Genomic DNA, 13,074 nt, shown 5'->3' with positions numbered 1-13,074 from the left:
CAAAAAGTATTTTGTGATTCAGACAGGGCACAGGACATGGGAACTGATGGATTTTTTCAATAGGCATGGAGATATAGTTGATAAATATGTTCAGCTTTGGATTTCGGTATGTGGATAACATCCTTGTAATGTGAGGTGGTCCGTTAGATTCCCTTCAGAAATGTATCCTTAGCCTCAATTAGAATGATAGAAATATTTTTTTGACTCATGAATGGAATAGCAATAAATTGTCATTTCAAGATGTAAAGATGAAGAAAATAGGAACCCAGATCACTACGGGAAATTTTAGAAAATCTACAGCCACTAAAAGTAAATTGGAGGCATTCATTATACAAAAAAGAGGAATCCCAGCAAGTCAATTTCTCCGGTTAAGAAGAAATTGGTCAACCCGTACAAAATTTGAGGAACATGCAGATAAAATGAAGGAAAGATTTTTGAGAAGAGGTTATTCCAAAAAATAGTCAAAAAGGCTAGACAGAGAGCTACAAAAACAGATAGGGACCAGTTATTATATGAAACATATTAAAAAAAACAAGCAGGAACAAAATAGACAGCAAATAATATTGATAACTAAATATAATTGCCAACGGGACAATCTCTATTCAATCTTATTGAAAAACTGTCCTTATTTAGCAATTGATGAAGGGATAAAAAGTCCTGCTGTTTTATTTATGTAAATTGTTCCACAGAAAAACAAAAAACTATTTAAAGGGACATGACACCCACATTTTTTCTTTCATGATTTAGAAAGAGAATGAAGTTTTAAACATCTTTCTAATTTTTCTTATATTATCTAATTTGTTTTATTCTCTTGATATTCTTTGCTGAAAAGCATATCTAGATATGCTCATTAGCTGCTGATTGGTTGCTGCACATAGAAGCCTCCTGTGATTGGCTCACCATGTGCATTGTTTTTTCTTCAACTAAGGATATCTAAAAAATGAAGCAAAATAAATAATAGAAGTAAATTGTAATGTTGTTTAAATTTCTATTCTCTATCTGAATCATGAAAGAAAGATTTTGGGTTTAGTGGCCCTTTAAAGTCAAAACATAATTTATAAAGTACCTTAAATACTTGAAGTTCTTCCAAAATTACTTCTTCCATTATTTCTGTTTCTTGATTGTAAATTGTTATAATTTTCAGTACAATGCCATTGTCTGTTATTGAAAAAATTCAGAACAAAAGCAACATTTATAAAACTGTAGGTTTATTAAAAAAAAATCTGACTTAAAATAGTGTTAAGTGAATATGTAATGTGCTGCTAGTAATTCTTGCACTCACTGGGTTTAAGCAAGTTAATATAAAAAAGTGATTTTTGTTTTTTTAAACAAAGATTGTATTTTTTACTCAAACACACACACTCACACACATACATAGCAAACAAGCAACATTGCATAAAACATCACATATGTACAAACACATTATCCCAATTTATTTTAAGAGCAAAAGGTGTGGAGATGAATGATGAGTTCAGGAAATGAGAGAGGGGTGAGTGAGAAAAGTGAAAATGAGAGAGGGATTAGTGGGGGCAATGAGAGTAAGAGAAGGATGAGTGGGCCAAGGGTCAGTGAGAGATAAATGAGTGGGGAGAAAAGGAGTGAAAGAGGGATGACTGGGGAGAGAGGGAGTGAAAAGAGGATGGTCTGAGAGGAAGTAAGTATGATGGGTAGGTACACAAAAGAGGAGAATGGTCAGTGGATTAGGACGAGAGGGAAGAAAGGAGAATGATAGGTAGATTGGTGTATTAGGACGAGAGGGAAGAAAAGAAAATAAGAGGTAGGTCGGTGGAAGGGGGGGTAAGTGAAGGGGTCAGAAGAGAAGGGATGAGATACAGGAGTAGGACAATGGAGGGGAATGAGAGAGAGAGGAGTAGGACAGTGTATGGGGAATGAGAGATTAGAAGGCCAAAGGAGGGGAGGGATTATGAGAGAGTAGGGGGTCAGAAAAGAGGGTTATGATAAAGAGGATTAGTACAATGGAGGGGAATGAGACTAAGAATGAGAGAGGGGCAGAGGAAAGAAAGGAGTAGGTTAGTGGAAGGGGGTAAGAGAGTGAAATCAGGAGAGAGGGAGATGAGAGAATTAGGTCACTGGAGTGGATGCAAGAGAAGAGTCAATGTAGAGGAGAATATTCTAATTCAAAAACTGTTCTCAGATGGATTGGAATATGCTGGTGGAAAGTTTAAGTGCACAGCACCAGGGGTGTAAAGGAGTTGTTGAGTGCAAAGCACTCAATAATAGTGTTTTCTTATGGACTGCAGAGGGTTTGAAAGGGTTGTTTGAAAGTAATTGTTAAGAAAATGCTTTGTTTTAATGGGCATATAAACTACATAACTGCTGCATTCAAATGTGAAGATCATGTGACATCATAAATACTATAGTAAATAAATAGTACATTTAAAGTATAATTTTAAAGGAGTTTAATTATAAAATGCATTTTACTGCAGTGCATGTGTTTGCTATTGTCCTGTTGTCACCTGCAAGTGTCCCTTCAATTACAATCAGCACTTCAACATGATGTTAAGTTGTATGCATGAAAAAATGGTGATTACAGAGATAGTCAACAGACCCAGAAAATGTGTTATGCCTTAAAATAAGTAAAATATCTATCTAGTAATAAATAACAAGTTTTTTAATGTATTAAATTAAATTGTGACTTTCCAGATCCCCTTAAACACAGATTATCCCACTACAGCTAAAAAGGTATATGTGTACATTGTGTTGGTCCAGTTTAATCCCCATTAAAATAAAAAGGACGTATATTCTGAAGTACCTGTTCCAAGAAACACAACGTTGTATTGACCGTCTTCTGCTACTACCCTATCTACAGCTATTTGTTTCAGATTGTATTTTCCATCTGCCTTCACAAGAATTGGCCTTTTATGAACAGGCTTAATAGACTCATACATCAGTGGATGGCTTCTAGCAAAGCGCAGAGCTTCATCAGGATAATCCTTGGTGGTAGAATACTGACCTCCATTCACCTTACTGGCACACTGGAAACATATAACAAATTAACTGTAGTCAAAAAAATCATCCTTCAGATTTTTGCAAATCATTATTTTAGCTCCTCTAATGAGAATAGATCGATAAAGCAAAAAGCAGCACACTTAAAGGGCCCTGACAAGAGCTGAATGCCCTTTTAAGGGCAATGATCATACAAATGCCCTTTTCAGGGCAATGGGTAGCTTAGGTTTTTGTTAGAGTTAGGTTTTTTATTTTGGGGGTTGGTTGGGTGGTGGGTTTTACTGTTGGGGAGGTCTTTGTATTTTTTTCAAGGTAAAAGAGCTGATTTCTTTAGGGCAATGCCCTGCAAAAGGCCCTTTTAAGGGCTATTGGTAGTTTATTGTAGGCTAGGGGGTGTTTTTATTTTTTGGGGGGCTTTTTATTTTTATAGGGCTACTAGATTAGGTGTAATTGTTTTTATTTTTGATCATTTTGTTTTTTATTTTTCGTAATTTAGTGTTTGTTATTTGTCGTAATTTAGTATTTTTTGTAATTTTAGACTTACATTTTTTTAGTAGTGTTAGGGATAGGGATATTGTAATTTTAATATAAAGTTAGGGGGGTGAAAGGTTTAGGGGTTAAAAGGTTTATTTTGTAGTGGCGATATGGAGGGGCTGGCGGTTTAGGGGTTAATACGTATATTTAGTAGTGGCGATGTGGGGGGGCTGGCGGTTTAGGGTTTAATAGGTTTATTTATTAGTGGCAATGTGGGGGGCTGGCGGTTTAAGGGTTAATAGGTTTAGTCAGTGGCAGAGGTGTCAGGGAGTGACAGAATAGGGGTTAATAGCTTTTATTAGTGTCGGCGATGTCGGGAGTGGCAGATTAGGGGTTAATAACTTTGTTTAGGTGTTGGCAATGTTGGGAGCGGCTGGTTAGGAGTTCCGGGGGCGGTTTAATAGTTCTGTCTATGGTCTATATTCACTTATAGCATATTCACTTCACTTTATTTATTTCCATTATACAGTGTAAATTACACATAGTGTTAATTTATTACTCACTATTTTATCTGCTAATACTAGGTACACTCATTTTTCTCTTTTTTTGCACAATGCACTTTATATATATATATATATATATATATATATATATATATATATATATATATATATATATAAAGAGCGTAGGGGAAACGGCACTCCTCAGAACAGCAACAACCTGGTGCACTGCTAAATAAACAAACAATAGCAAGTGGTGAAGGATCCAAACGGATGGGTTCCGTATCCAGCAAACACTTCACACAGCAGGCACAGCAGGAATATATAATCCGTTTAATGTGTAAATAAACAGACATGACTGTCCTGGCTTATGTTTACCATTGACAAAAGCCCATGTGAGGGCTGAAACGCTTGGTTATTTACACATTAAACTGATTACACATTAAACGGATTATATATTCCTGCTGTGCCTGCTATGTGAAGTTTTTGCTGGATACGGAACCCATCCGTTTGGATCCTTCACCACTTGCTATTATATATATATATATATATATATATATATACTCAGTATATATACATTTTCTTATGGTATGGAAATAATTTTGTATTGTATTTTATATACTTTTTTTAACATGGAAATAATTTTCCTTCGCATATTGCACTCAACATACTTTTATGGTATGGAAATTCTTTGCACAAGTCACTTGATTTTTATTGTCCTTTGCCAGATCTACCATTATAGTACTACCTTGTGTTATGGATAGGTTAGATATTCAATTACAATTTCGTTGTCTCTGTTTTTTTACTCTGTACAATGACAATAAAATTAATCTAATCTAATCTAATTAGGGGTGTTTAGACTTGGGGTTTATGTTAGGGTGTTAGGTTTAAACGTAACTTTTTTTCCCATAGACATCAAAGGGGCTGCATTACAGAGCTTTTCATTCCGTGCTTCAGGTGTTTGATGTCTAAGGGGAAAGCGTGCACAAGCACGTATTCTCAGCCCTTGGATTTTGTGCGGTATGGACCTTATTGCCACCATATTGCACGCACAAGGAGGCTTTTCAGAAACTCGTAATGGCAGCGCTATGGAGGGTGAAATAACAAAACTTTTTGTTGCGTTAATTTCGCACCCTCTATAGCGCAAAACTCGTAATCTAGGTGATAGACTTCAATGGAGAGTGAAAACTGTAAAAATAACAAACACCCATACTTGTGAGCTAACCCCAACATGAAATGTTAATATTTCTCATTCCAATGTTCTTCACATAAAAGAATATGTTCTATTTATTTTTAAATACATATATATAATCCTATTAATATTTATATTATATAGATATGTATTTTATATTAACAGTATCAGATATATATATATATATATATATATAAACATATATTTAATAATAAAAAGTACATTATTTTCAATGTGAAGAACATAGGAATGTAAAATATGCAACGCGTTTTGCGATTTAGATTTCAACGTGGTTAGGTTACTGCAAATAAAGATGATGTAGTCTTAAAGAGTGTTATTGAAATATTACATATACAATATTAAAGAAAATGAATAAAAATGATTTAAAATTATTAAACATACTGTAAAATATTCTAAATAATCCAAAGAATATATCTATATAGTGTACAATTCGGTTGCACTCAATTGAGCACTTTTGCTTTTAACTCGTAGTACACACACTGTTTCCGATGCTTGCAAATAGCCACAAGATCCCCTTATCGATTGTGAGAAACAGCTAGAGCGCCACTCATAATCTAGCCCATAGTGGGCTTATTTATTTGCATTAGGACAGTACATTTATGTTTTTTTGTGGTGGGGGAAATCAGGGTTAAGGTTAGTTATATTGGTGGTACAGGATCACAACATAGTGGTGGATAGGATTATGGTAAGGGTTAATTTTCAGTTTTAGTGGGGCAGTTGTGAAAATAAATATATAACTATATGAACTACAGTATGTACCAGTATTATGGCAACTAAAGTTCATCATCTCCATTATAGATATAATGACTCACAAAGCACACTGACACTCAAACTGTATGCAGGCTTTATGCAGATGTACAAACTGAGCTGCAATTGTCACTACTTTTTTGTGCTTCTGGAATGACAATATTTGACCATACAAATTGATTCAGAAGGTATCTAAAGAGCGTATAGTCTAGATATATGCAGCACATAGTTCAGTAATATGCTAGAGTTAAGTAAACAGGTTCTTATTTTACTGGGAGAAAAAAAATAACAGTTACTAGCAAGGTTAATAAATCAATTAATTTTAGGGATAAATCTCTTTGCCTTGTTAGGTTGGAATGTCAATTAATAGCAAATGGAATTCTGCAAATCTCTGCAGGCGTTCTCATTAAATAAATAACATCTCAGAAGTACATCAAAATCTATATATTTTGGCAGTTTGGCTACAAATTCCATTATAATTAACTGAAACTGTTAAGCCATGTGCTCCTATGAAATCACAGATAAGGATAGTCGCAGATGCTTTCCCTCCAATAATTACACACAAAGATTGCAGTTTACAAGTTAATTCCACTCCGGCATTGGCTTCTTCCATGCTGAGCCCTTACGGCTTACAATAATCAACAATCATATGCAGCTTGATTGCCTTTTGGCATTGTATTAGATCCATTTATCATGCCATTCAACTCTGAATAACTCAGCTCAGCTGGAGGTACAAAGATATAGAGTAAAGCAAAAGCAGATAGATTTGAGTATACAGACGAAAACTGAACTATTTCATGGTTAAACAATAGAACGACTTACTGTTCCAGGTCTTGGATAAGGCACTTTTCCTTCATACATTGACCAATGATACTCTGGCCCTTCCTTGTGAGCATATGGACCATTAAATGCTTCTCGAATGTTGGCCATATGATAAACACATATGGCATATCCTTTGAAAATGTTGCTAAAAAGAAAACAAACATAACATTCTAATTAATAACAAAAATCCCAGGATTTATTCCATATTTTCAGGCTAAGTATCTACAGCAATGTTTCCCAACTCCAGTCACTTGGACCCTTAAAAAGCCAGATATTTATTATATCATAACTAGAGCACAGGTGAAATAATCAGCTGATCAGTAACCATGGTTACTAACCTTCTTTCACCCATCCGCTGATTATTTGTCCCATGCTCTAGTTAAGATATAATGAATATGTGGCCTCTTGAGGATACTTAAAGGGACATTAAACACTTTGAGATGGTAATATAAAATGATAAATTGTATATAGTAAAACAACTCTGCAATATACTTTCATTATTTATTCTTTCCTCTTTTCCTGTAATTCCATTCTAAAATTGTGAGCTTTTCAGTTCCTGTTAGAAATGGAAGTGCAGAACACTGTTAAATCCAGCACAACCATTGGCTGCACACTCTAATGACCTATTTATAACTGACCCTAATTGGCCACAACAGAGAAGGTAACACAAGTTACAACATGGCAGCTCCCAGTGTTTTATAGACACTAAAACTTTACACTTATTTTGTCACTTTTTAAACAACTAATGAAACTTTAAAAAATACATCTACATGTTAGTCATGGACTAATCTTTTCTTTGAATGCATCATTCTATCCAGCATGTATTTAATGTTTAATGTCCCTTTAATGACTGGGTTTGGGAAACACTAATCTACAGGAAGAGTTTCCCATACTAGGGACAGGTCTTAAGAATTGGGAGTACTGACAAAGTTTGTCACAAATTTATATATCAGGGATGTGGGGTAGGACTGGTGCAGATTTATATTTTTTAGTACCTGCAAGAACAAAGGATAGGTAAAAAGGAACTGCCTTCCATATGTATGATTGCTGACATGTTTTAGAAATGAAAATGTATAAGAGTTGATTTGGGATGTCTAGCAACCCCTAGCACAAATTAAAGAACTAAAGTGATTTTCAATTCTTTGTGATATTCTTTTCACTTGGAAGCATAATCAATAAACATCTCAATAAGAATTTTTCTTGCACTTATAAAGTGTTTATTTATGTAGAGCACACTATAGGCAGAAAAATATGAAACTATGAAAATATGTCTATATCTATTAGTATATAATTATATATGTATACTTCCAATGCTTCATGCAACATTATTCATTTATAGGGCTTATTCAGAGATAGCAGATGTGACTATTGTCAGAGATTACTTGATTTGTACCATACAAGTCACTGCTGGCTCTCTGAGCAAGCCTGTTGTTTTCATGTGCACAAGCCATGCACAGTATATGCGCATATGCTACTGAAACAGTAATACTTTTTTGCTAATATAAATAGACTGCAATAAATTCAAAAATACATTTCAAAAATGAAAATGCAGTTCTGCACATTTTCAATCTGACCATTGGGTCCCTTTTACTGTTGCTTCCTTTAAAGTTCACTACCAACTTTGTACTTACTGTAGAAGTTATCATGCTACCTATGTGATTGAGGCTTGTGCAACTAATAACATTAGAGGAACATCAAAGACAAAAATAAACTTTGATGATTCAGGTAGAGCAAACAGAAATTTAAAGGGACAGTCAAGTTAAAATTAAATTTTCATCGTTCAGATAGGTCATGCAACAACTTTCCAATTTAATTTTATCATCAAATATGCTTTGTTCTCTTGGTATTCTTTGCTAAAAGCTAAACCTAGGTGGGCTCATAAACTGATTTCTAAGCCCTTGAAGGCCGCCTCTTATCTCAGTGCATTTTTACAGTTTTTCATAGTTAATCAGTGCTAGTTTATGTATGTCATGTAGATAAAATTGTGCTCCTGTGGAGTTATTCATGAGTCAGCACTGATTGGCTAAAATACAAATCTGTCAAAATAACTGAAATAAGGGTTCAGTCTGCAGAGGCTTAGATACAAGGTAATCACAGAGGTAAAAAGTGTATTAATATAGCAATGTTGGTTATGCAAAACCGGGGAATGGGTAATAAAGGGATTATCTATCATTTTAAACAATAACATTTTTCAAGTAGACTGTCCCTTCAAGCACATTATGTCAGCTATGATTGAAGCAATGAATAATAATCCTAAATAAGACAAACAAGAGGGCGCTTCATGTGCATACCAGTATTCAAAAGGCAATCCTGGACAAGGGTAAATATATATATACATATGAACAGGGGTGAATTCAATCATTCTTCATATATCCTAAGACAATGCTGAATGATTGTATTCACTAGACATGTGCGTTTCGTTTCGTTCCGAATTTCAATTCGGACAAATTTGTCAAATTCGGAAATTCGGATCGGTTCAAATTTCCGAATTACCGTAGCACCGAACCTAACTAATAAATCCGAATTAGTTCGGATTTATTTGTAACATTCGGATGGCCATGGACTAATCACAATTACACTAGTATTGTACTGTATGTTAGGTTATATCACTCTGCTATGGGTTACACCTAATATTACAGTACATAATACTAGTCTAATACACAGCACATCCCACCTAACACATACCGAACTTCTGAATTTACAAATCGAATCCGAACCGAATACATCCGAATACATCCGAATTTATTTGAATCCGAACGAATCCGAAACGAATGCATTCGAATGTATCCGAATTCGAATCGATCCGAAAGCGAAATTCGAAAACATCCGAATCGATCCGAAACAATTTTTTTTGCCACGCACAAGTCTAGTATTCACCCCCTGTTCATATGTAAATATATATATATATATATATATATATATATATATATATACTGTATATACTGTATATATATATATATATATAGATATATATCAATTAGTTGGCAGCCCAGCACTCCAACCTTTGTGGTGTATTTGCCACCTGGGTGCTCACCTCTATAATAAACATATACCAACTTCTTTACTTAGGAGGCCACTCACATGATTATATGAATCGATTTTTATTTTCAGTTCACGTAGGTAATACATCATAAGTCAATGTTTGGGCCTTTCTCAAGACAAAAATGTTAAATCATCCTTATGGACAGAAGCTTCTTAGCGGCATCGCAGTCGTTCTCCCTTGAAATCAGCTTGAGAAGTGAAGAAGTTGGTATATATATATATATATATATATATTAATATAGATTTTAACCTAATAAATGTTTTTCATATATCCAAACCTTGGAGTTTGAATCTGTTCCATTGGACCTTAACAGAGTAAGCCGTTTACCGGGACCCTACAAACTAAACTAATCCTATGAAAAATGTAAAACATATAAGTTTACCAAAAATAATTAGCACTTTAATAACGAAAAATAAAACATACTAAGATTACAAAATAAAATTAACGAAATTATCAAAAATAAAAACAATTACACCTAATCTAACAGCCAATAGGATTTCAGAAGCTATCATCCTATTGGCTGATTTGAATTTGAAGAATCAAATCAGCCAATAGGAATGCAAGGGACGTCATTTTGAAACGGCTACCTTGCATTCAACTTCAATGTACAGCGTCAGGGATCAGCGGAATAGGGTTAATAACTTTATTATAGTGGCCGCGATGTTGGGGAGCGGCAGTTTATGGGTTAACATATTTAAATAGTGTTTTGGTGAAGTGGGTGGGCAGCAGATTATGGGTTAATAGGTTTATTTAAAAGCCACAATGTGGTTGTTTGGAAGATTATGGGTTAATAAATTTAATATAGTGTTTGCGATGCGGGAGGGTAGCGGTTTAGGGGTTAATAGGTAGGGTATGGGTGTTAGTGTACTTTGTAACAGTTTAGTTATGAGTTTTGTGAAAATTTTTGTTACACAAAATCCATAACTACTGCTCTCAGATGGTGGTATGGATCTTGTCTGTAACGCAACCTTTTTAGCCTCACCGCACAACCTGTAATACCGGTGCTATAGAAATCCCATGCAAAAACATAATTTTTTTGAGTGCGAGATTAAGGTTGCATTACAGGATAAAATGCTTGCGGTATAGCTATACCGACACAACTCCCAATAGTGCGTTTTTACGCTGAAATTGCCATTTTTCAGCGTTAAAAGTCGCAATGCAAAACTCGTAATCTAGGTGTTAGAGAATAGTCTGTAACATTGTATTTGTCGCTGTGACCTATAGAAGGGTCTCCTAAAATAATTTTTATTCTTGTTTTTTTGTCAATGCATAATAATACTACAAATATATCAAAGCATGAGCCTACCTAGGTATTCTCATGCACAAAGGCTAGCAAGAAAAAAAGGTTGTAAACTGTCATATTTTGTGTGAACCCTGAAAGTTTAATTTTGCTTTTCTGGTACAAATGCATTAGAAAGAAAAAAATAAAACTGTAGTTTTGTAGTTTAAATTTGAAAACCATATGCAAATCTGAGGTATGTTTGTTTCAAGGTATACTGATTCATTTGAGTTTACCCCTTTAAGTGTAATCTCTGGAAATGAGTTAAAGACATAGATAAAATTCCACTCATGAACCGCAATGCATCCATCCAGGACAGAGCTATTGGGCTTGTCTGGAACAACATCATTTTACGTGTTTTTAATTTAACATTTGATTAGAAGTTACATTTGCACTGTAGTGTTTGCTACTAACAGTACTGGCTTCTTCAAAACCAGGTTTTGAAAGGGGATTGTGCAATTGCATTTTTCATATGAATCTATTATAATCCAATTCCATCCGCACCACTGCTAAAGCATCTGATTATATTCTTTATGTTATCAGGATGGGCAAGCTGTGTACCATTTTCCTATCACTATATGGCCACATTTAATCTTTGTGAAGTATTGTTTTTGACCATAATTATTTCTATTATCTTATTATATTGGATTTTAACATTCATAAAATTATAAAGCGTGAACACACTGCCTTGCAACATTGTATCTGCCTAGAAGACCCTCAAACGAGATCATATCTTCGTGACTGGATTTTTATAGGGGACACGTCTCCATGCACACTTTGTCCAAACACAGTCAAAGTTCTTGCACCTACTGTATATATTTGAGCTCACAATAACAAAAGCCAGTTAAAGTTAGAATTCCTGTACTGATTTTTCAGAGTTTGCCTTAGCTGTGCAGGATATCAGTTGCAGAAACAGGATGGAATGCAATAACATAGTATGTACTATTCTTTTGTAGTTGTGCATAGAAATTTAATGTCCCTTTAAAGGGACATTAAACTTTTATGATAGAGATAGAACATTCAGTTTTAAGACACTTTCCAATTTACTTCCATTATCAAATGTTGCAGTCTTTTTATATACACGCTTTCTGGAGAACAAAATCCTACTGAGCATGTGCACAAGCTCACAGGGTATACCTATACTAGTCTGTGATTGGCTGATGTCTGTCACATGATATAGGGGCCGGAAAGTGGGAGAAAAAATAAATTTGTCAGAAAAAAATCTACTGCTTTTTATTATGCACGTGTTCATTTTGCAATCCTACTGCATTGGGTGGTCCTTTAAGTTAAATGGACAGTACAGTCAAAATTAAGCTTACATGATTCATTAGCAAGCAGCAGTGATTTGCTGCACCTTCAACAAAGGTTACCAAAAGGATGAAGCAAATTCTATAATAGAAGTAAATTGTAAACTTGTTTAAAATTGTATGATCTATTTGAACTGTGAAAGAAAAATTTCGGGTTCAATCTCCCTTTAAGCTAGAGGTCTTTTTAGTCATCATGTGCATGGATGAGTTTTATATGAACTTGAAAAAATAAAGAATTAGCTAAAAAGTAAAAGGATTTTTTTGTAGTAAGCCATGGAATATGGAAATTGGATGTAAATTACAAAGCGTTTCCGAGTTTCTTTTCCTAGTAAATCAAAGTTGGAGTTTCAAAATATAGCACTTTGCCTATTCTGCTGATCACCTATATTATACTTGGCATCAAGGGCAAACTTTTCTATTATATCTAATGGCTGTGTACTTCTGGCAGAAGGACCCTTGCTGACTAAAAGCAGCAGGAATGCAGCAATTTTGTTTCATCTTTCAAAGAGCTTATAAATCCATGTGGTCTGCAGACAGGGATATGAAAGTTAAATTAAATGTCATGTTTGTGTAATAGGAATTTTCCACAGTTAACATATTGTCAATTTCAGTATATCTTCTAGGCACCAACCAATAGTCACTCAAATTGCTAGAGCTATGGTGAAGCTTAGAAAAACCTGAGTTATCTATTTAATATCAGAAGGCAGAACTGTTTCATTATT

At 34.5% G+C, this 13,074-nt stretch overlaps 1 protein-coding gene across 1 annotated transcript in view; it reads right to left on the bottom strand.

Moving 5' to 3' along the window:
• The window catches only part of SEMA3E (semaphorin 3E), a 291,573-nt gene that overhangs the window by 20,001 nt on the left and 258,498 nt on the right, over positions 1–13,074 (bottom strand). The window contains exons 10-12 of the mRNA XM_053716512.1: positions 6,724–6,868; positions 2,774–2,996; positions 1,067–1,158 (exon numbers count right to left, since the gene is read on the bottom strand). Coding sequence (XP_053572487.1) covers positions 1,067–1,158; positions 2,774–2,996; positions 6,724–6,868 — 460 coding nt within the window. The remainder of the gene's footprint in view (positions 1–1,066; positions 1,159–2,773; positions 2,997–6,723; positions 6,869–13,074) is intronic.

This window comes from Bombina bombina, chromosome 6 (assembly GCF_027579735.1).
Source record: "Bombina bombina isolate aBomBom1 chromosome 6, aBomBom1.pri, whole genome shotgun sequence".
Lineage (NCBI taxonomy): Eukaryota > Metazoa > Chordata > Amphibia > Anura > Bombinatoridae > Bombina > Bombina bombina.
The sequence above is the reverse complement of the archived record's forward strand: the minus strand, read 5'-3'. Positions and strand labels throughout refer to the sequence as shown.